General features: G+C 45.6%; 1 protein-coding gene across 1 annotated transcript in view; it reads left to right on the top strand.

The window, feature by feature from the left end:
- Positions 1-1068: 1068 nt before the first annotated feature.
- Positions 1069-25301, top strand: part of LOC137770264 (nuclear receptor ROR-alpha-like) — a 46536-nt gene continuing 22303 nt past the window's right edge. Inside the window, exons 1-2 of the mRNA XM_068552847.1 lie at positions 1069-1234; positions 20908-20967. Coding sequence (XP_068408948.1) covers positions 1069-1234; positions 20908-20967 — 226 coding nt within the window. The remainder of the gene's footprint in view (positions 1235-20907; positions 20968-25301) is intronic.

The following is a 25301-nucleotide window of genomic DNA, read 5'->3' as shown; positions in this document are numbered from 1 at the left end:
AAGGGGGAGAGCAGAATGATGCCTACAATGATGTGACTTATTAAAAGCTGTTAATTACCTGAATTTTATCATCCAGATGTTAACACCTCTCCAGTATATCTTTTATGGATGAGACTGTACATTTTATAGCAATAGTTACCAGTGGGAATTGACAGTTAGCAGCCATGCATTAACTAGATGCAGTGTGGCATATTTCATCCAGCTTAGATAGTCCTCTACCAAACAAGCCAAAGTTTTCTTTAGTAGAAATTGCCCTGCCAAGTGGTTTCTGGATCCTTCTCGGAGGAAACAGCAAAGGAGCTGAAAGCGACCTCTTTCAACCATACCAAAAATTGGCTATCCATGGCAATTCTAGACTCACAAATTGTGTTTTAGACACATCTATCAAACCAATACTGGAAACCCACTGGACGTCCCATCTCAAAGTAAGAAGTGCCACGTCTGCCGTCCTCCCATCCTCTGCCTTGCTTGGGGTGTCAGCCCAGGTCTAATTCCTTTTTAGTTTCTCCTAAGTCCTGGTCTGGGCTGGCAGGGAGCTACCTGCGATTCCCCAACGTGGATAACCGGATTTGTTTCTTCCCAGGCTGGCTGCGGATGGGGACAAGTTCTGCTCCCGGGAGTCTCAGAAGTAGGTACAGAATCATTGTCGCCAATCTTAATTTCCGTCCCTGGGCTAGGGGGGCACGTGAGGCTCTGCCCTCCTCCTCCACTCTTTTCCCCACCTCCCAAAATTGGCAGCCAGTCCGTGGCTCTCGGTCTGGGGTCTGGAGGGTGGGGAATGTGGGTGTGGGGACCGGCTGGAGAAGCTCTCGCTAGCGCTGCCTGTGGCCAGACCCGCCTCCCATCCCTTCTCCGGCGCACACACACGTCCACCCAGACACACTTCGCGCGCTCCCTTGCGCTCTCGCTCGCCCGCCCGCCCGCCGCCGCCTGCTCTCTCCTTCTTGCTCTCCCCGGTCTCCTTCTCCTTTTTTTTTTTTTTTGGTACCATAGAGTTGCTCCGAAAACAGAAGATAGAGGGAGTCTCGGAGCTCGCCATCTCCAGCGATCTCTACATTGGGAAAAAACATGGAGTCAGCTCCGGCAGCCCCCGACCCCGCCGCCTGCGAGCCGGGCAGCAGCGGCGCGGACGCGGCCGCCGGCTCCAGGGAGACCCCGCTGAACCAGGAATCCGCCCGCAAGAGCGAGCCGCCCGCCCCGGTGCGCAGACAGAGCTATTCCAGCACCAGCAGAGGTAGGAGGCTGCGAGAGGGGCTGAGGAGGGGGCGGCGGGAGCCCCGGCGCGGAGCTGGGGGCGGTCGGGAGCGGGCGCCCGGGGCGCGGGGTCGGGGGCCGCGCGCGAGCCTGCGCCGGCGCCCCGAGCTCGGAGCACCCCCTTCCCCTCCCCCCTCCGCCCCCCAGAAATGTTGCAAACTTTTGCAGCCCGTTCTCGGGTTGCGGGAGGAGAGGGGGGCGGGGGAGGCGGCAGGAGGCTTGACAGCCGGCGGGTTCACCCCCTGGCTTTGATTTTTCTGCAAAGAGAGAAGGAAAGCCGCGTTGCCGAAATTAAATACGCTCCCCAAAATACGGAGAACCGGAGAGTGGGGGCCCGGGAAAGAAACTTTTAAAGCGGCAGTGTCCTTTAAAAAGGAAAGGAAGGAAAAAAAAAAAATTCTGTTTATGACCACCCTCTTCCCCCTTTACCTTTTCTCCTCTTGACAGTCTCGGCCCCGGCAGCCCGAGACGGGGTGGGTTTTCGGCCCCCAGCAGAGCTGAGGGGGGCGTTAGGAGTGAGTGACCAGGGCAGCCCCGGGGGTGGAGAGGGGGCGCTCCTGGACTTGCGGGGCGACGTGGGCACCTTCTCTGGAGCACGGCGGTGGGTTTGGGATTTGGAGATCGGGCTGGAGGAAGCAGGGTGCGGGTGCGCGAGGTGCTCGCCAAGTTGTCTGGAGGGCGCGGCGAGGGGAGATGCGCAAGTTTGCAGACCCGGGGTTCGCAGCCGGACGCCCAGCCTGGCGGGGGGCGTGTGCGCGTCAACTCGCCGGGGGCGGCGGTCCTGTGGGGCGCTCCACGCGCATTCGGAGTGAGCGTCTGCAAAAGCAAACAAGCAGAAAAAGAAAGATCGCCAAGGCACCCAAACTTATTTCTGACCTGGGAAATCCTTCCCTCTCCAAGCGTTTCTGCGAGAACCTGGGAATGGTCAGTGCGAGTTGAATGCTGGTTGGATAGTGCGATCGATGTTCCCCCCTCCCCGGGCGATATTTACACACTTCATTTTGTAGAATGTGTGTGCGTGTGTATGTGTTTGTTTGGGGGGGCTCCATTGCCGCCTCCTTGCTTTTTTTCTAGCTAAAGTGGAGTGTTGGGGAAAGCTCACTCTCTTCCTTCTTTCTTAAAGGTATCGGCACCTGATGTGGGGTTTTTTCTTGGGGATGGGGGATTATTTATTTGAATGTGCCTGGAGTTTGCAAAGAACAGGAGGAAGCTACGGCTTTAATTACTGTTGTTAATAATGTATAAATCATCCCTGTCACTCTAGCGGAAGCAGGCTAGCGCGAGCCGCCCAGGGCTGGCGGGCAGAGAGGATCTCCAGCCCTGGCTTGGGCACTGGCCCAGCGGGCCCCCTCCTCTTGCCACTCGGCTTCTGGCGGCGACTGGGGAGGGCGGGAGAGGCGAGTGCGGGCCCCCGGGAGCCGCTCCCTTCTTCTCGATGTTAGAGTTGGAGGTAGGAATATGGCTGATCATGTGCTAGCTGTTTTACAGTATTCCCCCCCTACACACACACCTTAGCCACACCCCCTGTCCAGGCGCTTTCCCATTCACGGAATTAGATAGAGTACAGTAAAAGCCCTCAGGATGACACACGCGAAAAACATTTAATTAAAGGCGATTTCGAAAGAGTGAACACATTGAACTGCGGTTTGAGCGGGAGGGAGGGGGCAGCGAGGGTCGGGAGTACAGGGAGGGGGATCGGGGCTGGGGGCCGGGACCTGCAGCTAGCTCGGGGAGTTTGTGTGTGGCGAGCTTTTGGCTGCACAGAGTATATTTAGACCTGAGACGGTGGATTTGGAATGCGAGCGGGTTATGTAACAGGGTTAATCAGAAACACTGGAGAAAATCCCCTTCATGTGTTTCTGAGCCTTTTTTTTTTTTTGGAAGGGTGGGGGACATAGTATGTAGGAAGCCACAGTAATTTCTGGTTTGTGCTGCCACCCCCTTCCGTCTTAGGCATCCCCCTCCCTTGTGTTATTAGCATCTTCAGGTGTCATTCTTGCCAGAAGGTGTTCTTGCAAGAGATCGGGATGGCAGGCTGCAGAACCGACTAGCAAATCCGTAACTTGCTGTTCTTGCAAATTATATAACGATGGGGCTTTCAGTACCACCAGCCCCCTAGGCTCAGCAACAAGGGGAGAGGGACAGAGTAGGGGTAGGATGCATCTTGCACAGCTGACCTGCTGACCCACATCCCCTTGCCCCCTAGAGGGCCACCCCCCACTCTCTCTTCTTTGAACCAATCTCTTGTCCATCCTTCCAGAGATTTAATGGGGGGAGGGAGAGGAGGTAAGGCCCAAACACTCAACTCACATCCTGCACGCAGGCACTAGGTTATATAACAGTCTGAATGGAAAAAGGAAGGTCAGAGATGGAGGCATCCTTTAGCTAACACAGCAGTAGTAATAGCTTCCAGAAATTATGTGCATTTGCAGACTTTAACCTCAGATGTACTGTCTGCTCCTGAGGGGTACCAATCTTTGAACGTGAGAGCTAGGGAGAGAAAGAGAGAATGTGTAAGTATGCTTGGTAGATGAGAGTGATTTGAAAATGGGAAATGTTTGGGTTTTCAGATGATGTAATGGAGTTGGCAGAATATGCAACTCGGCTCCCAGAGTGTAAGCAGCAAGAAAATTGGAGCTGGCATCCAGTATTAATGTTGCATAAATTACAATATCGGAAAGAAATTAACCTACACACTAGGTGATTACGCCTTTTTAATACTTAAAACGTAAAGGCACACAACTCAAAAGGAAAAGCAAACATCGTCACCTTAAAATTAGCATTTTCAGCCTCAAGGAGGGTTGAGTGGAGTCCTTGGCATTGGGTGAAGTGGGATGCTTTCTGATTCGGAAGACGCTTTCCAGAGAGGTAGCTGGGTTAGCTTCCAGGCAGCCAGTGTTTGCAGTCCACAGAGATTGTGGTCAGGATTCTCATGACATTGAGGTGACCTCATGAGACATTACCCAGGTAGACTTGAAGCTGTTGCTGGATTCTGAACTCCTGGGAATCTACCGGTGAATGGGCCATGCACCGTGAGTGCCTGAGCTTCCAAAATCAGATGTGTGACTTTATAATCTGAAGGACGGCCTCCCCTTCTTCTGAAAACTGGGCAGGGAATGTTAGCAGTTTCAGTGGAACTGTTCCGTTTTCTGGGTGTTATTAATGATGGCTGGTGTCATTCAGTTCCATCTTTTCAGCCCATTGAAAGGGAAGAAAGAAAGGCAAGAGGCAACATGGGAAGTAAGAATGAAGCGGAAAAACTGCAGCGAATCTTTAATTTAACAAGGCTTTCAGGGACTTCAGGGAGCCATGAGCATTGTAACATAACTGTTGTTAAAAACCCTCTTTCAAGTAAGTCAGAAAGAGAAAAACAAATATCGTATATTGATGCATATATGTGGAATCTAGAAAAATGATACAGATGAACCGGTTTGCAAGGCGGAAATAGAGACACAGATGTAGAGAACAAACGTATGGACACCAAGGGGGGTAAGGGGGGGGTGGGAGGAACTGGGAGATTGGGATTGACATGTATACACTAATATGTATAAAATAGATAACTAATAAGAACCTGCTGTATAAAAAATAAATAAAATAAAATTTAAAAATTCAAAAAACACCCCCCAAAAAACCCTCTTTCAGAATCTCGTTATTCTACGCATGCCAGAGCTTACATATTCATTCTACCTCCCTAAAGTTAACCTCACGGAGCTGTGTGCCACGCAGCTGGTCTGGAACACCAGTGCTGAAGGTGGAAGGCTTTTAGGCCAGGCTGACCTAAGGGAAAAATCGAAGCCAAAAGATGGGATTAACACTGAAAAGCTTGGTTGGGTTGAGATCGAACCCCCTGGAAGCTCAGCTTAGATTGACTTAAAATCAGTTAAGAAGGCCTGTAGTTTATATGGAGCCCTGAGGACTTCTAGACCCACAGGCGTCTTTGCCTTTCAAAGTGCTTTGCCACCATTCCCCTCCTCCGTCTTGGCTGATTCACTTTCTGGTCTGCTTTCTTGCCTGGCAATTTCGAGCACTTTCTAGAGATTGATTCTTGCATCAGCTTTTCTTATGTGGACCTGGCTCTCCCCAGTGAACAAATGATGCCCCATAGTTTGAAGGAGCTACTGGCTGGGATAAAAGTCTTTGCCAGAGGGATGGAATAATTATTTTCTAAACTAAGGGACTTTCATTTTCCAGTAAATTGCTCATAAAAACATTTATAATTATACCCTTTAAAAATGTAATAGAATAATTTTAGAAAATGCATTTGATGATGATTATGATAACCTTTTCTGCTGCTTCCTCCTTCTTTCTTAAAAAGAATTGAATTATATTAATCCAGAAGTCAAATCCTGAGTGGCTAAAAACATTTACAACAGACTCTTTTTTTTATGTTAGTCACCTGCTGGAATTTTCCAAAACCTACCGGCGTTAAGAGGAGCCCTTGGCTTTAGAAAACGTCTCTGTTTCCAAAACTGAAATCTGGAGCCTGCATGGACCAGACCCCTCACCAGGAGACCTTAAGCTTGTGTTTTCCAGGTAGCAGAGGTCCGGGGGGGGGTACAAGCACGAACTGCTGGTTCCACATCAGACTCCTAAGTGGGATGTAGGGAGGTGTAGGAATGTTAATCGCAATAGCTGTTGCCTCTGGATGCAAATGTTCTGGGGTCTTTGGTGACAGCTGAATCACTTTTGGAAGCAAACTGATCCCTGTCCGAAGCTAACCTTTGGAATGTGAGTGACACAAGCCCAGGGGTTCTTCTCCATGGGCCATACTCTTGTCAGTTCTGAGTTAAGATTCACGTTTTTCTCCCGATTCTCCCATTCTTGCCTTTAGGAAGTTGCGGTGTGATGTTGGAAGGACAGACTGAGTTGGGTGTCACTTCGAATTCCGTTGGTGTGGTGTGGTCCCTAACAGCACGTGCCACTTTTTCTGAGGGTGTCCCCCCCCCGCCCCCCCGCATCTTCCTGGTCTCCTTGATGAATGGTGCTTCTAAGCTTATCTATGTATTTCTGTGTCTGCGGAAGCAAAATACTTAACTACATTTCAGGTGTCTGGGGAAAGAGTTTTAATGTGATTGCCCCACGCACAAAATTTTTTACAGAGAACGCCACTCTCCTCAAATGACGTATCCTGCTGCTTGCCCTCTTTGTCTTTCACGAGCTAGTGTGCTGGGACTCTGAGGTGGACATCATCCTTCCCCTCCTCAAGGAGATTCCTGACCCATTCATCCCAGACTAGTAATAGGTTCTTCCAGAGCAAGAAGAGTCTGCTTTGAAAGGCCTTGAGGTGCCAGAGTGAGCACCAACCTAGAATGTGCAATACCTTTCTGAAAATGAAGACTGTCTTCCTCGCTGAGAATTTCAGAACAGTCTCCTATCTACTTCTTTCTCTGGCTCTCTGAGGTGTTCTCTCTTCCATCGTTTAAAGAAAATGTTTTTTTACGAGGGTGGTTTTTTTTTTTTGGTATCTCATTCAGAATGGAAAGTGTTGGTTTGAAATGAGCTGTTAAAATGTTCATCCATCTTATTAAGCTGTACATTAAGAAAAATACAATTGAGTATTGTGAATTAACACCTCCCCAAAACTCTACAGGTAGACAGTGTTGGAGCATTGATTAATATACAATAAACCATGATTTTTCTGTAAGAGTACTACCAAGGTGTCACTGATGAATTAGTTTTTCTGGCTAACAGGAGATTGAGCAGAAATATTTTTTGTCTTTTCCTTACTGAATGTGTTTTTAAAGTGTGCTGGTCCCCTTTCCTGCCCTGGAAAGAACATTGAGGATGTAATTGAATCTTTCTTGGAGGTTCGAGGATCTTAGGGTACCACAGGGTCACTGTTCTGAGGATGAATTCTGATTGTACATTATACAACTGTAAATGGAGACAGTATCAGAAATTGGGCTAATCTGTCCTGATCCCTGCTTGGAAATTGTTTTCTGTTTTTGGTTAAATCTTCAATATCAGTATGTTTTGTTACTTGCCTCCTTTGTTCTCTGAGTTGCAAGTTGCAGAATAGAAATTCACATCAGTTAGTTGATTCTGATTAGTTGATATTTTTACTTTAGAGGAAAATTTCGACCTGAGTCTAGACCTTAATTCTTTCTCTAGTGGCGTAGAGGATGTAAAATCATCCTTAAGAATTTAGGAAGGCTATTGTATTTACAGATAAGTTATGTGCTGTATTACCGTAGCATTATGTAACTTCTTCCCTGTGTAGTGGTAGATAGAAATGTCAGCTATTTTTGCCTCTCCTTTAGATGAGTTGAAGGGGTTTCATCAATCCTGAAAGTTAGGAAATTCTAGGGTTAGAAGGAAGACTTACAAGGATTTCAATAAAGAACAGTTAGATTTCTCCAGAGGAGACTCTCTCTCCAAGCTTAGGCCCTTGTTCAATGGACCAGTGTGGAAAGCATCCCAGGTACTACAATCAGAGGCTGACTTTCTCAAGACCATCCCACCTGATTTAATGGTAGTCTGCGGTTATCTTATGATATCTTTTTTTTTTTTTTAACATCTTTATTGGAGTATAATTGCTTTACAATGGTGTGCTAGTTTCTGCTGTATAACAAAGTGAATCAGCTATACATATACATATATCCCCATATCTCCTCGCTCTTGCATCTCCCTCCCACCCTCCCTATCTCACCCCTCTAGGTGGTCACAAAGCACGGAGCTGATCTCCCTGTGCTATGCGGCTGCTTCCCACTAGCTATCTGTTTTACATTTGGTAGTGTGTATATGTCCATGCCACTCTCTCCCTTCGTCCCAGCTTACCCTTCCCCCTCCCTGTGTCCTCAACTCTATTCTCTACGTCTGCGTCTTTATTCTTGTCCTGCCCCTAGGTTCTTGAGAACCATTTTTTTTTAGACTCCATATATGTGTGTTAGCATACGGTATGTGTTTTTCTCTTTCTGACTTACTTCACTCTGTATGACAGACTCTAGGTCCATCCACCTCACTACAAATAACTCAACTGAGTTATCTTATGATATCTTTGATATCCTAGTGTTGGAAATTCAGCTTGGGAGTCTTGGTGTTCTTTTGTGACAGCCTTATTATTATTATTATTATCATCATCATTATTTTACTTTTGGAGTATAGACATAAAGGAGATTGTCTAAAGAAATCCTTAGAAGAGTGGAGTAGGGCATGATGAGGAATAAACGTACCATAGCCCGTGGGTTAGGCAGGCTCCATTTCGGCTCTGGCTTTTACATGCTAATGTGAAAAGGAATTACAGGTAACAATTCCCTTGTGTTGGTGGAAGAACAATCTTCTTTTTCCTAACAGATGTTTATGGCCTCCACTGACACATCATTATTACAAACTGTCTTATCACATTACATGCTGTGGCACGTTGACAATGGCACGGCCCTGTGGTTTTCCAGTGATTGTCTTGTCCACAGAATGTGCCCTTCGTGGCCCTGTCTGCAGGACCCACCACAGTGGAGGGGACAGGTTTTCCCACACCCTGGAAGGTGCTGGAGGCCTCCAGGCTGTCCCAGGTAGTTTCTACACCCTTGCTGCTTTCCCTGGAGCTCAATCAGAGGCTGGAAACGGAGAGGAATAATCAAGGTGTAGAGGATTTACGGTCACCCAGCCTCCAATGATCTCTAACAGTGTGGTTGGGCATTTGAGTTTTGATCATGAACTGTCGTAAAGTTTTTTGAAGCCATTAGGAAGTCCCTACATCTGTGAACAGACCATAATAGATGAAACTCTTCCTGGGTACCAGGAAGGGTACCACTTGGTACAGGATTCTCACGCCTGTGAAGGAGACAGTGCACTGTTAAAAATACCTAGCTTACTTCGGGGGAGGATTTGGCTGAATACTGATGAAGTTTATGAAATATGAATGTTGTGAAGTTGCTGTACGTAAGTGGTAGGCGTGTGTGAAAGAAGTAAAAAGCAATAAAATGGTGTATAAATGACACTCTGAAACTTGATGGACTTGTATATGTGACAAGAATGGTGACGTTTGGGTCTGTGCCTAATGGGGGAGAGTCAACTGGCTTAAAATCTATATGTCAGACTCTCAGTGTGGGACTAAAAATTACAGCGTATAGAGTCATTTGACTTATTTTATAAGCGAAGACTGCTACCAAGGATAAACAGGCAGGTTGCAAAGAAGAGAGGTGAAACGGAATGGGGGGAAAACAGGAGGGACCAACGCTTGAATTTATAATGAGGTATGGTAATCGTTGTTTTAAATAATCCAGACTATTAACAGCTGTGCTGCTAGGTAGAGAATTCGTTATAGCCAAACAAAAGGCATCACTATGAATTTTAGGTTGTGTGGGAGAAATCCTCTTGATCCCCAAAGCATAAAGGCATGTGCTGAGAAGCAGAGCTGCACACGTACTTTTTTCTGTCTTATCCTGATTAATTGACAGCCGACTGTATGCCTCTTTCCTGAAGGTGACTTTACAATCTCCAGACACAGACATTTTTCTCAGAAGTGGAGTGAAGGAAGGAGAGCCACATGCTAAAGCGTGTTTCACTGGGTGAAGTATTTGGGGGGAAAGATAAGAGTGGTGAAATAGGGGAAGGGGGTCGTGCATACAGAGATTAAGGATGCTGCCTGTGGGGGGCTGGGGAGCGGGGGCTGTGAGTGAAGGAAGGGAATCTCTAGAGGGAAGGAGATTCCCATGCAAAAGAGGATGAAATTAGCATTGACTCTGAAATGGCTGGGACTGTGCCTTTCTAATTTTAAATTATCTTTAACAAGGACGATGAACAGAGGAAAAGTTGACACTTTGAGAAGTTATGACAAACTTGTTGAGAATGCCAGTTGACAAAGGCAGGTAAGGGAATATTTGGAGAAACAGAACAAGAACAGGTCTGAAGGGCAGGCCGATCTGCTGCCTAGTGTGTTAAGGGAATTGGCGGGCGTGTTTATTGACTCTTCCAATTAGTTTTAAAGAAACCCGAAGAAATGGACAAAGACGGAGAAAAGACAACCCGATATGATTCTGCCCTTCCAGAAGCAAAGAGGCCTATATCATCCCATATGATCGACGCCAGTTATGGGGAAGAGTGATTGCTTAGAAGTTAATGGATTTTCAACAGACAAATCGCAGAAGAAACGGGTACATTTCGCAATTCTCTTCAATAAACTGCATTGCTTTTCATTTTCACTGTACACTTATAAAGCCGGTGGATGGTAAAAAAGGCCACGGTAACAATAGAGCATGTACTCCCAGGAACGTTTGTGTGATAGGGATATTATATCTGGAAGTACAGAGCACCTGCTAGGGTGAACTGCCCATAACTCTCAATTGTGCAGGTAATGAAGCAGGGGGAAAGCAAAGGCAAATGAAATACTTTGATAATCAAAGACGATGCTTCTTCTAGTGATTGTATTAGTTGACTGATGATGAGAAGGATGAAATTGCTGGAGTTGTATTTTACCGTTTCTGGCACTGTGACCCACTTTGGATGAGCACATTGCTACAGAAAGTGCATGAAGCGTGGTGAGCTGCTAAACTTTCCTGAGGCCCCCCAGAAGAATCAGTAGGAGAACTGAATGTACCCCTGAAAGGGCTCTAGAAAATTCAAAAGCTCGCTTTCTCATCTTGAGCTTGGGGGTGTACATTAGATATGTAGGGCTCACTCATGAGGCTGCCATGGGTCATGTTTTATTAGACTAAAGCCTGTTAGAGCCAGAAGAGGCCTTAAGAACCATCTAGCCTACACCCCACCCCCCATTTGGGCTGGTACCCACAGAGATCAGAATGTGCCTGAGGTCCCATTCCTAGTAGGTAGCAAGGCTGTGACCAGAACACAGGTCCCTCCCTAACAATGTTCCTTCCACTTGTGTGCTATGTCAGGATGCTCTGAAGTTCCAGCAAGTTCTTGTCCACCAGGAGACGCGCCCCCGCCCCGCCCCGAGGCTATTACGTTATGTACGCAGGTTAACCCAGCCTTAGGTGGTAGATATGTATGAAAGTAACTTTGTTTTGGTTGTGCATCAACAGTAGAACATTATCAGTATTACTATATTTTAATCCCACTGGGCATTTTTATTATTCATTAAAAATCAGCTGGTGAGCTTGTGGCTCTGCCAGTAAAGCCATTCGAAAGAATAGTGAAAATTGTGGCTGTGTCTCCTGCTCTGACTTGGTAGAAAGTAAAATACAGGACATAGGGTGGGGCATCCAGTACTTGGAGCCCTTATGTTTGCTGGAGCTAGAGGCAGCCAGCTCTAGCTGTGCAGGGGGGGAGGGTTATCTCTCAGCAGCTGTCCTCTTTCATCAAGGCAGAGGGTTTAAGGCTATGTCTTTTCTAGGGATGCTCCTGAGCAAGTCTGTGAATGGAATAGTATGTAGCCAGTAAAAATCATGTTGTAGTGGAAGATGCTTGGGATCTACCACTTAGTGGAAAGTCATGGCTTTCATAGTAGTGTGCATGGAATGCGGTCATTTTTATAAAAACTATAGTGTGTGTGTGTGTGTGTGTGTGTATGTATGTATGTATATATTAACATGGGCCCACGTGTACCTAAATGATGAAATGATAAAGTGGTCAACTCTGGATGATGGGATTATCTATGAGTTTCTCTTTCTCTGTGCCCTTCTGTATTTTCTGAGTTTCCTGCATTATGCATTTATTATTTTTATAACTCGAAAAAATAAATCTTTTTTTTTTTTTTCGAAAGAGATTGCTTGTGTGTTGTGAAACTGAGGCTACTTTGAAGGAACTGATCTGAACTTAGTATGTTACACAGAATTTCTTGATGTTTCAGGATGGGCCAAGTTTACTGGCCCAAAGAGCAGTACCTTTGACAGTGATATTTAGCCAGGAAAACAAGAGTCATTCAGCTTGGATATGAAAACAAGTGTTCTAATATTGGAATTTCTTTTCCCTCTAGTGCAGTGTCTTTCAAGGGTTTATTATGAGAAAAACAATATATTGTAAGCCAGTGTACACACACACAGTAAACTTTTCACATTAAGTATCCATTACCTGCAATGCACCGTTATTTTTGCTTTATTATTTAAAGACAAAATACAAGTCATGAGCCACCAAATTGGTTTCATGATCTATTTATGGGCTGCTCCTCGAAGTTGAAAACCACTGTCCTGGGCATGAGGTGTAGAAGCAGCCTTTCTGTGGGCTGTGGCCTGGAGGTGGGAGGAGAGGAGGGAGGGAGGGAAAGAGGGAGGGAGGGTTTCCACAGTAACTGATGTCGGACTCCAGGTGTTACTCATTATAGTTTCAAGGAAGAGTTGGGGGAGGGAGAATAAGGTAAATGCTTATTATTTGTAATCATTCGGTGTCTTTATGCCACTTATAGCACATGCTCATTAATATCCTGTTCTGTTTAGACATGCATCTGCCTAGTTTGACTTAGCATGTAAATTCCGGGATCCCCTTTGCTTGGAGCTGTCATCACTGTGTACAGGCACGAGGGTGGCATTGTTTCAGTCAACAAATATTTACTGAGCACCTTCTCTGTGCTGGGCACTGTGCTAGGCTCTGGGGATAAAGCAGTGGACAAGAGAAGTCAGATCCCTGACTTCCTGCATCCTACATTCTCATGGTGGCATCTCAGTGTAGCCCGTTGTCTGGGTCGCCTTTGACCAGACACTCCTGAGGGTTCTTCTCCACATGTGTCTTGAACTTAGCCTCTTTTTACCTCTGTTCCTTGTATGGACCCTGCCCCTGCCCCTTCTCTTCTTCCCCATCCAATCTCCCATCTTATGTTCAGTCTCTTTGCTTCTTGAGATCCTACCGTCGTTTTAACTTCAGATAAGACTCATCCCGTCCTTCCTGCAGTTCTCAAGCCCCGTGTCTTTTACAGTGGTCAGTCACATGGGCCTTACTCATTCAATCAGCATGTGGCCTCTTCCTTCGCCAGGTTCCCTTACACTATCTTCTAGTGTTATTTCCTGGGCAGGAGCCTAGTCCCTGCAAGAAGACGAGCTCCGTGGTTTATTCTTTCACCCCTGCACAGCGCCTTGCAAAAAGTTGGTGCTCATTAACTGTGCAGATCGTCTCTCCCATGTTGCCCTGCAGAGCTGTTTGCTGTCTCAAAAGATTCAGCTCTGCACCTCCCAACTCTGCAAGTGCAGCTTCTAGCTGCTTCTACTTCCAACTGGGCCTTGGGTTTGGACCCAGCCACCCTTGTTTGTCCCACTTCTGTCTCTCTTGGATCCACCAATCCTCCCCTCCGTAGCAGGTTCAGGCCTGCTCCAGTCTTGAGCAACTCAGACCAAGGCTAGACGTGTTGGGAAACAGCATACGTGGCTGGTACAAGCCTGCTGGGAGTGAGGCCCAGGTGTGCTGTGTGCTAGCTGTGTGACCTTAGGTAAGTTCATTCACCACTCAGTCTGTTTCTTATGTCACCTGGAAACCAGGGATGTTTATGATGCCGGCTTCCCACGGTACTTGAGAAGCTCACCTGCAAGGATGCCTGTGCAGCAGCTGGCGGGATGCCCAGCACACATTCAGTGTCGCTCCAGTGTTGGTGGTGACGGCGGAGCACACCCAGGAGCAGGGGGCCCTCTGGCCACTTCTCCCCTGTGGCCTCTTCAGGTCTGCAGCTCCCTTTGCTTCCAGCATTCCTCCCTGGTTCTGATTGGTTGCTCTGTGAAATAAGCAAGAGTCCTAGGGCATCTGAGTCTTTCCGTTTAACCACCAGTTCTCTTTCCTGAACTGGATCCTATCCCAGTCCCTCAGCTCCGCTGCCACAGGCTAGATCCTGCCAAGTGCAGGCGAATCACTTAAGTTCAACCCCATCAGCCCCTCGTTGGGCTTCCCTGAGGTTACACCCCACACCTTCAGCTGAACCAGAGGAGGGCCTCATGTCTGCCTGCTCCCTTCCCCCGCCCTCACTATTCCTGTAGTACCGCTGGCTGCCCCCTCCAGCCATCTAGGCTGGGGGAGTGCCCTCCTTCCCACTCTGCTGGATGCTCTCTCATGCCTCATTTCTCAGCAACCCATCTTTGCTTGCCCTCCCTCCCCCCTTAGTCACTTTCTCCTCCCTGCCAAAAAAAATCACAGTGGAGAAGCTTGTCTTCGAGGGTTCCATTCAACTTGCTCTACATTAATGCTCCACTATGGTGACCCACCGCTGAGTCTTTCACTTGTAATGTAATCTAATAATTTACATGCACTTTGCAAGCAATACTCTCAGAGACTCACAACCTGCTTGAAATCACTCTGCTGTTACAGTATTTGAGCTGATGAGAGAGCAGCACGAGAAAGAGTAGTTATTGGTACTACAATGGTATTGGGTAAATCTGGGAAAATAATGTTAGCACAAGGTGAGGGTGTGCCGATGGATTATAATATCCTTCCTTAGAGAATCATTTAAGCTTGCTAAGGGTCTTTGATTGATTTTTGGCTTGTAATTGGACTAGGCTCGGTCAACGTATTGTAGGGATAGAAGCATAGGAAGCTAGAGGAAGTGAGCTAGGCGTGGAATCCCATCTTCCTGGGATGCTGTGAAAATGTTTTCGTTTTGATATACTGTATGACTTTTACAGAATTAATTGGCACTGTGATTAGGTTGTTTTATTTCTTCACTCAAACATGTTGGAAGCCGAGCCTAATATGCAGTAGTAATGAAAATAGAGTAATGCTGTAATAATAGTGCCATTGTAAAGTGAATTACACCATTAAACATCTATTGTGTCTAACTTGTATTGTGATGGTGTGAGTGATACACACACACGCAGACTTAGAGTAGCTGGTCTTTAAGAAACAGACTCTAGCTGAGAAGCCCCAATCCTATAATATTGAACAGTCAGTGAATGAAAATAAACCGTTGTTCAGTGAAAAAGTGAATTTTTATGTATTTAAATATAAATGTATATATGTATACACACATATATACAAGTACAAACACATAAACACACACAGGCACACAGATATTGTACCAGTCAGGCAGATCAAGAAGAAGATATATGACTAGCATCAAAGTGCTTGCCTGTGTTGCCTTTTTAACAAATTGGCTGGCCCGCCTGGGGACAGGTATCAGTTACGGCAGGCCAAGTCAATAATAGTATCAAGGGTAGGGTTTGAAAACAAGGCTTCGTGTATTTGTTTCAACCTTTTCATGCTTATTATGTCTGGGCACCTCTATTAATTGACATGTCTCAAGTTGGGAAAGAAGCATTAATGGCCCAGGAACTGTGGTCATTTTATTTTGTCATTTGTCTCCCAAGGAAGGACATTGGCCAAACAACTTCTACCAGAGCAGAAAGAGAGAGGCATATTTTTACGCCTTAAGTCATAAGCTAACCCTAGAGCAGAAACAGGATCTGAGAAGGCGGCATCAGATGTGGCTGCTCCCAGTGGGGCATGTGAATTAAAAAGTCCCAGAATGAATTACACTTCGCTTTGGTTCCAGTGACTTTATCCCTGAACCTTCAGGAGAATTGGCATCAGTGGGATAGTTTGGCAGTAAATGTGCATGGATTTGCAGCCATTTCCGGGGAGGTCCTGAAGACTTACCTGGTTAATCTCCAGGCTCAATTGCCGCCTCCAAGACCTCCTCTCCATGTTTTCGTGCAGAGGCCATCTGGAAGGGATTTTGTTGGTCGTCTCCACCTCTCACCTGCCCTCACTCCAGGATCTTGCTTCTGCAGCATTGTCAGTCATTACCACCACCTGATAATCTGAAACCCCAGAAAGACCTCGTCCAAAGAGTTGAGATTTTATGTACTTTAGAATATATCTAACTTTCATATGTATACAATGCTGGTTCCGATGACCAGAATATCAAAAGCAAATTTTCTTCATAAACAACTGTGCGCTTTCTGTATCTCAGGTCAACAGTGTTGATTTTTTAAACTCCGTGAGCATTTGAGGAAAGAGTACACAGCATCCATGCCTGCCATCTGGATTAAGAATATATTTAGTGGAGAAATTTTATTGCAAACCTCGATGAAAAAATATCAATATCACATTGTGCCCAATAAAACATTATAATGAAAATTACCATGGTGTTTGACAACATCCTGGTATTAATTGGTCTTGTCCATTATTATTTCTTAGTAGCAAACACACTCTGGTTTTATCACTCATTAGTTATAGTCTTTATTGAAGTCACATTTTGCTGCTTCAGCTCTGTTTATCTTCTTATTGGTCTCAGTTCCTGGAGGGCAGCGTTGTAGATTGTCTTGAGTTTTCTGTCCCACATCTCTGCCTCTTACTTTGTCGTTCAGTGAATGCCCTCAGGATGCCAGTGACGGTACAGTTTAGAATCAATATGTGAAAGATGAGCCAGCTGAGGGAAAACTGGGATGAGGCAAGAAAATCTAATATTCTTCGAAAGCTTCAGATGTTTAAAGGTGATGCAATATATTGCCTCCTTTCATTGATACGTTAGGTATTAATTGAGCACTTACTATGTGCCACATCCCCTGTTGGTCAGTGGAGGTACAGAGTTAAATTAAGGGAAGAATCGATAGGCAGGAAAGACACATTAACTAGTAAATTTCAAAAAAAAAAAAATAAAATAAAATATGGAGCGTGCTATAATAGAGATATTTACAAAATGTATAGTGCACAGAAGAGGGAGGAAACATTTCACGAGGAGTCAGGGAAAGCTCACTGAGTGGGTATCTCTGCCTAATTTTTGGAAAATTGGGGAGTGATTTGCTTAGAGGGCAAAAAGTGAGAGGGCATTCTGGGCCAGGGTTCATGAAGTGCAAGTTCATGGCACATTCAGGTAGGGTGAACGAGGTGGAGCCTGGCCTAAGCATAGACTATGTGGGCAGGACTAGGAGATGAAGCTGGAGAAAGAAGACAGGGGCCAGGCTAAGCATTTTGGACATTTTCCTAGGGCAAAATTTTGAGCAAGTGAAAACTATCTGATTTCTTTTTGGCGAAGTACTTAAGCCTAAGTATGTTGAGGTTGGGGTGGAGGATTGACGGTGATAAGGAGCCAAGTTAGGAGATCTCTGGGGTGCTTCTGGAGAGCCGTACTGTAGGCTGGGACTGGAATGCTGTGAGGAGGTGGGCTCTGAGGGAGCATTTCCCAGGGGGCGGAATTGGAGGTGCATGGTAGAAGTTCCGACAGGAGTCAGTCCCAGAGTTGGGTGGAATTATTGGCTGGGACGGTTTGGGGTGTGACGTGAAGAGGGGAGACGGCAGGGGTTCCATTTTGGATGGGCTGAGTTGGAGGTGCCGGGGAAGTATCTGGAAATGTAGGTCTGGCAGGGAGCGTGTGACAGTGTGGCACCTTTGGGATTAGGAAAACCAGTCTTTTAACCAGGGCCTGGAGCTCAGGAGGGACCGCCGGGCTGGAGATATTACAAAGCAGCATTTATGACGGGGGACTGGCAGGTGAAATTTTTACACAGGACATGTTCCTGGATTTTGAAGTGAGACCAGGAGAAAATAAGCCTAAGGTCCAGGTGGGTGTGGCTAAGAAAGTTAAGAGGATGGATTGGTGCAGCGACAGAGAAAAGTATCTCGGAAAACTGGCTTTGGACCTGGAAATCTTACATTTACTAGAGGCACACACACACACAGAACAAACCAAGAATGTCTTTAAATTCAGAGTGAGGTTTTAATGCACTTTGCTGCTTCGGATTGCATTTGAGTGTTATCTGCTTGGATGGTGGTCTTGTTCCCAACATGTCTAATTGATGATTGTAGAGTTGTTGCCCTTTTTAAAAAAACTTTCTACACAGTCCAGCTTTGATTTATCCTGTCTATAAAGGGAATCTGCCTCACACTTGACAGAACCTCAGGGTTGGGAGAAGTGGAATGCATAGTAGCTGTGGAGAGCCACATTGCCCTGGGAGAAAGGCTTTGTGGGAGAGAAGGTTGAAAGAGGGTCTTGAGAAAGGGTGTGAGATCTTCAAAGGATGGGTCTAGCCGTGGGAAACTAAAGGGAAAAAACTTTTTTTTTAAGTTGACCAGGAAGAGACAAAGAAATGCACAAGTGTTTGTTGGTGGGCTGGTGGTGATAATGTTGATAATGATGCTAGTGGGATCGCTATTCTGCATGTTTGCAGCACTTACTGTTTGCAAGGAGCTCTCCAGTATTCAGTAGCCTCTGGAGGCCCTGGAAGGAAGTTGATAATGTCGGAGGCCACAGAGCGACTAAAGAATAAAGAAGTGTTGTGTAATTAGGGAGACCTGTTGACTTGAAACAACTCCAGTGAGTGTGACAGGAGGGGCTTAGCCTGTTGGAAGGGCCCTCTCTTTGCCTTCTGACGTGGTGGCCGAGCTCCTGTTGTTTTCAGTGAACCCTGACTAAACACTTCCCCCGCAGGTACGCCGCTAATATGTCACATGAATTATTTGTGTTATCTCCGTGCTGTGAACTTAGAGGCCTCTCCCCACAGTGCGATACACAGATTAACACGAAAGCCTGTTTTGTGTGGTATGGGGAAAACCAGGCACATATCAGGGAACGGTGTTGTGTGTGTTTGATCTGACAGTGGGGAGGCCTTGGGACGCCAGTGTCTTCTAAGACCCGAAAGCTGAGCTCCAGCTGGAGTTTTCTTCAAAGAGGTTTAAATTTTATCCGTTGGCACTTCTGAGAAGGGGAAGGAAGGTTTGGAGTGGGTGATTCTGTGATGATTCTTTTCTTGCTGCTGTTTTCTTCTCGGTCTTTTTAACTTTGCAGAAAGCCCTTCCAGTTGTACGGTCAGACCCTGTTCAGGACGTTGGTGGCCAAACAGTCCCCTTTTGTTCAGTGAGCGTCCTATTTTTGTTGCTCTTGAAAGGTGCCCTTTAGGACAGCGGAGCCTTTCTTTGGGCTGTTTAGAATCAAGGCCTGAAGAAATCTAAACAGAAATCATTCTCAGCCCAGGCCAAATGTCTCCTTTGCTTAGCGAGGCTAAGCTAACCCACACAAGATGAAATCTAACCAGCTGGTTACCTGAGAACCACCTTGGGGAGTTCTCCAGCCTGACTTCTTGCTTTGGCCACCGTCCCAAGAGCCAGGGAAAGCTGAGGGTCACGGCCTTTCTGTGCAGAGATGCAGGAAGAGAGTTCCGGCTCCTAGTGAAGAAGCATAGGTTGGGTTATGTTTTAAAGGGTCCAGTGTCGGCTTGCAGACGGTTGAGGCTCTGTAAGGATCCTGAGAGGAAATAGCTCGGAGTAGATATTTATGATCATTAGCTTAGTTGTCTTAGAGTGGTGCAGTTTTTTCCCTTTATCGCTCACGCTTTCAGTGAGTTCATTTTATTCCATTTACTTACTTTTTTTTTTTTTCAAAGAAAGAAGTATCCATAGCTTTAGCCCACCTCACATATTTCTATTATTCCCAGTTCTGCCTTTTTCTTTCACAAATTAGGTAAACTAAGTCATTTGAGAAAATTAGGCCATATATAGGATTTGATAGTTTAGAGGTTGTGCCGTTTGAGGTTGTTTTATTTGCTTCTGTTATAACAGGTATGAGGTTAGGCTCTGTGATTTGAAACAGAATCTTTATTCCTGCCCCAAAGATCCTCTGGTTTAGGGCTCACAGACCTCATTGCACAAGTACTGCCTTCAGTTTTGGAATTTTTCTTTCCACTTTAGGTATCGCGTGGGTCAGTCAAGTGGAATAGGGGAAGAGTTTTGGGCTTTGTTAGAGAAAGACTGGCTAGACAAGTTTGATCCCTCGGGGCAGTTTGGAACCTTCTTGAGCATGAGGTCATTGGTATATTTAAATTCTGAGCTTCCACTCGTACTGGTCAGTGAAGCTCTGTCCCTCCTCATTAACTGTATATTTTCCTCTGTGTTTCCAGAGGAGGAGACACCTGCCTGTCTGGGGAACCCCAGCATCCTGGGAGTGTCCATCCAGCTGGCCCCTGTGTATACAGACAACTGAAAAGTGAAGCGGTTTGGAGATGGGCATTGTTTTAAAGCTCAACTCATATATTTCAGAAAGTTAAGGACTGGTTCTGTGACAGGGAAGTTGAGCTAAATATGCAGTTCTATTTTAATTTTCACTTTATGCCAAGGCGAAAGCATTGGTAGATAGGCTATAAATGTATAAGTAAGTCACTGCAAGAATAGCCCCTTGCAAAATGCAGATTTAGGAAGGCTAAATATTTTCTCACATACTTTAATGCACATGTATAACTAACCTCTGATTGAGTTCCTGAGAAAGGGATGTTGTATAACCACTTAACCTTGTTCACTGTAATGAATTGTACAGCGGTCTGCACAACTGTAATGGAAGTATTTGGTTGTCTTAGCTTAGGCTGCAGTGACAAAATACCATAGACCGGGTGGCTTAAACCACGTTTATTTTCTCATGGTTCTGGAGCCTGGGAAGTTCAGACCCAGGTGCTGGCAGATTTGGTTCTTAACGAGGGCCCTCTTCCTGGCTTACGGATGGGCGTCTTTTTACTGTATCCTCACATGATGGAGAGAAGTTCTGGTGTCTCTTCCTCTTCTTATAAGGGCACTATTCCCAATGGGGACCCCACCCTCATGACCTCATCTAAACGTGTTTACCTCCCAAAGATCTCACCTCCTAATATCATTACAGGGGGCAGCGGTTATGGCTTCAACATATGAATTTGGGAGGGGGCAGGGACACATACGTATAGTCTATAATGTTGGTGGACACTTAACGCTTTCTAATAATTTTCAGGGTGGTCGATTTGTCTCCAGAAAGTTGTTTAAAATTCTTAACTTGCTCATTTGTTTGTTTAAACAGAATCCGATTTTTCTGTGTATGTTTTATCGTAGGCATGGCTGTGTCTCATCATATTCCTGTACTGTTTGAAAGCTACAGTAGTAAAGCCCAAGGTAATTAAGGCTGTGGTATCATTGTTTTAAATTAGTGTGGGTGATATTTTTAATGTAATTCAACGACAAATTCCTTCCTATTCTGCATAATTGGATCACATGTTAATTTTGTGGCAAATAAAGATCTATTTTACATTTCTATTAGAAAGACAAGCCCCTGTGGCTAGGTCTGAATTTGGATGTTTGCTGTTGGTGGTGCTGAAGCAGTGAGCCTTTTAGAGTCGATTCAGCTTCTAAAAAAAACGCATCTGTGACTCTTTTGGCTAAGGAAAGAGTTTTCAATCTAAAGGTCATAAACAGGCATAGGTTTCACATAAAAACAAATATTGAGAAGACAAGAAAATGAAATATACAAGCACTAATGCAAGCAGAGAATAACTAATTCATAGGTTATCCAGTATGTTCTGTATTCCCCAAAACGTTGACCTTTGACTCAAGCACATCTGTTTGTGAATGGTTATCTGTATGGTTAATGCCTTGGGAGTTCGCATGAAGCAAAATAATAAAGATAAGTTGTGAGTAGTGCACTAGACCAGTAATCAAGAGACCTGGGTTCTCATCCCAGCTTGACCATTAATCATGGAAGTGTCTTTGAGCAACTGGCTTTCACCACCACCACCTCCTCCCACCCTCCCCCAGCCCCCCAGCCCCACCTTCTTCAGGTGAGTCCCAGGTGTAGCTTATGGAGGCACTGAACTACAAGTTCCGCCAGCTCTAACGTTCTGTGACCTCGTGACTAAGACCCAAGTTTTAAATGCAACAATGAATATACATTCCTTATTTTTTTTCTCCCTTTTTTAAAAAAAAGAGGCATAATTTACATATCATAAAATTCACCCTTCTGAATATACAAGTTAATGATTTTTAGTAAATTTATACAGTTGTATAACCACCACCACGATCCAGTTGTGGAACACCTTCTGTCACCCCCAAAAGATCCCTCATGCCCATTTGTTGTCACTACACCCTCCTATGGCCCAGTCTAAGAGTCATTCATCTACTTTCTGTCCCTGGAGATTTGCCTTTTCTGGATGTTTATTTAAATGTAATCATATAATATGTGGTCTTTTGTGTGTCACCTATTTTACTTAGTATCATGGTTTTGGAGTTCATCTATGTTGTAGCAGGTATTGGTATCTGGGTCCTTTTTATTGCTGAATCCTGTTCCATTGTATGGACATACCGCATTTGCTTTATCCATTCATTAGTTGATAGTTTCCTTTTTCTTCCTTTTTTGTCCTGTGGGGCACTTATTCTCACCGTAGCCTACTCCATATGGGGAAAGAACAGATCTCTCTTAGAGAAATGCTAATTCTTTATCTCATATCTTCTTTAGTAGAAAAGGCCAGAATTTTGTGTTTTAAACCACTTAAAATCTTCCAAGCTAGTGGACTGAGCTGTCTGGGTCATTGAAAATGTGATCAAACAACCATGTAGTAACTATCAGTAAGTGGGAAAACACTAGCTGTGGACCCTTCTCCATGATATACAATTAATGTAAATGTGAGGTTTCCCCATAAATGAACTTGACTCAAAAGCTTTCCCAATGACAGCCTGCTTGTTGTTTTACACATTGGGTGATGAAATACTTGGAAGCAAGTGTTAAGGATACTGGCCGTTACTCTGACGTAATAATGTTACTTTTCAGCATTTTCCTCTGAAAGTCATCAGAATTATTATGAGCAACAACAAATCCAGAGAGGGAAATACTTGCAGAGAAATTCATGCTTCATTTTTCAGCTGTGAATCACAAAGACCACTGAATATAATTGTGAAGAAAAGGTGGATAGAATGAGAGAATCTTGAGTTAAGTATTCGGGCCGTTGATTTCTTGAAAGAGATGCCATAGGCTAGACTCTAGGGATTTCGATATTTGGTGTTCTTTTTGCGTTGTGAGTGAAAATGAGATGTGTAGGCCCATTTGGTAGGCTCTTAGCTAATGGAGGGTAGCAATTCAGTACTCTTGATGCTTCTCAAATGGTTCTCCGGTTTGGAGTTTACCTTTTGAAATGTGGCTAATCTGCAATATGTTTCCATCTTCATCTATTCCCAGGTCCATTCAATTTTCTTGGCTAGTGTGTCATGGAGGATGAAGGAGAAAGACTACTCCCTTTGCCTTTCTCACTTCCATGGGGTCAGTATGTTTTGTAGCCATGCTCTAGTCTAAATCTCAGAAACTGGACCCACAAGTAGTGTGTGTGTATGTGTGTGCGTGCACGTGCATGTGTGTATGTGTGTGTATGTACATACATATATATATACACACAAAGATTCACACACATGTATATTCTTCCAACTGCGTAATACGGCTAGGCCTCTGAAAGCCAGCAGCTTGACTCTGTTTTATTTAGCATGCTAATTATAAACAGCATCAGTAATATCTTTTGGAATTTAGATGTTAGACTGTTTACTATTCCCGGTGGTGGAAGTGATGTTTAGAGCATCACACCCTGCCTCTTGGATCCTGGGAAAGCTTTGCCTTGGTTGAATCCATATGGTAGGTTACTGTAGAGAAAGATAAACCAGGACATTCTTTAGTAAACCTCAGACCCTCCTTTGTGCCGAGCCTGAGCTATGGTAGCTGTGGGCAGAGAAGCCTGCCCAGGGCTGGGTGCTTCCAGGCCTTCCTAAGGATGATCACATTCTTACCCTTCTCTCCCATGGCTTTAAAGAGGGAAAAAATTTCCTCCTCTCATGCAGGAAGGAACCAGTTAGGAGAAAAGTGTCATGTCACTTTGTGGGTGGGGCGAGGGAGGGAAGGCCGGTGGCCTGTCTTATTTGGACCCATGTTACAGTATTATCACAGTTGATCATTACTAGAAGTATTTATGTATGAGTCTCTGCCTATATCATGAGAACCTTGAGGATAGGGATGCAGTAGAGTTACCTCTGTGTTTTCCAGTGATCCCAACACAGGGCTTTGCATACAGCAGGTACTCAACTATCGTTTTGTGAATAAGTAGATGATGAGTAGATACTTTCCATACAACAAACGATATCTGTGACAATGTTAGCATTCACTGTAGGGTGTGCTACTGTTGCTGGGAGCCAAAGATAGAGAAATAAAGGACCCAGTCCCCGGCTCTCTCCCTCTCCACCTCCCTGTCTCCTCCTCTCTCCTTCCTTCCACAACCATGTATTCAGTTCCTATGCTTACCAGGCCCTGTACTAGGCATTTAGGTTATAGATATGAAATAAAATATTACCCTGTACTAGGCATTTGGGTTACAGATATGAAATAAAATATTATCTGTATCTTTAGTGAGTTTGCAAGAACAGTTACCTTGATATGTGATTTGATAAGAGTTCCTAATAGTTACGAGCTCCTACTTATTGGTCACTTACTCTGCTCCAGGCCCTGGGCACACTGAGCTCAGCTCTTAAAATTCTCTCTACCTCCCTGTGAGGCAAGTATTATGATCCCCATCTTGCAGATGAGAAGACTGAGGCCTCTCGCGAGTGGCTTAGTCAGAGCCCAGGACATGGACCTCCCCTACCACAGCTCACGTCCCCTTCCCCTGACTGTGATAAGGGTGTCTAGACAGCAGCCCTGGGGCCCCGGGGGCCTTTTTGTCTCTGTTTATGCTCCTCTCCATCTGCAGAGGTGGGAGGTTGCAGTCTCGGCGGGTGGAGCCCCTTGGAGTTGTGCAGGGTTCAGCCAAGTCAGCTGACCACAGCCGCCCCTAGAGACGGTTCTTTACTCTCTCTTGCCCTCTGGCTGTTCCTGTGGCAGCTTCTTCATCATTCCGGTTGCAGGTTTTCCTTTCATTCCTTAGGTATCCTGTTGCCCTTCCCGGGCTGGAGGTGGTCCTGCCAGAGAACTCCTAGAGATTTAACTCTTCCTCACTGCCCTGGCCGACTTCCGGCTGACTAGACAAAGCAAAACCCCGATCTTGCTGGAGGAATTCCTGCGTGCAGTCCTGACAAGTAACTTTAACCGACTGTTCAGAGCAACCTGTGATTGCGGCTTGGCAGCTGCATGTGCCATCGACTGTGCCTGTTAAAGATGCCGAGTTTCCCCACGTGCCAGGGCCCGTGAACATATCCTCAGAACCTCCCCCAGCTCCTTCAGCGCTTTGCAGCCCTAACAGGAGCTGCCAGCAGAGAAGCTGCTGAACTTGGCATTGGCTGGGGCATGGTTTTATTCAGCCAGACTCTTGTGGGCTTGCCGCCCCTGGTATGGAAGCCGTCCGTACAAGGGAAGTCATAATTATTACCATGGACCCTTCTCTGGTTCACTGCTTTCGCAAGAAGGGGGGAAACTCAAACTTCATAAAGTTAGTGAGACTTGCCTGGGCCCACATGTGACACGTTGGTATTTCGAGGCAGGGTTT

This window comes from Eschrichtius robustus, chromosome 1, assembly GCF_028021215.1.
Source record: "Eschrichtius robustus isolate mEscRob2 chromosome 1, mEscRob2.pri, whole genome shotgun sequence".
Classification (NCBI taxonomy): domain Eukaryota; kingdom Metazoa; phylum Chordata; class Mammalia; order Artiodactyla; family Eschrichtiidae; genus Eschrichtius; species Eschrichtius robustus.
This window is presented reverse-complemented; position numbering and strand designations above follow the sequence as displayed.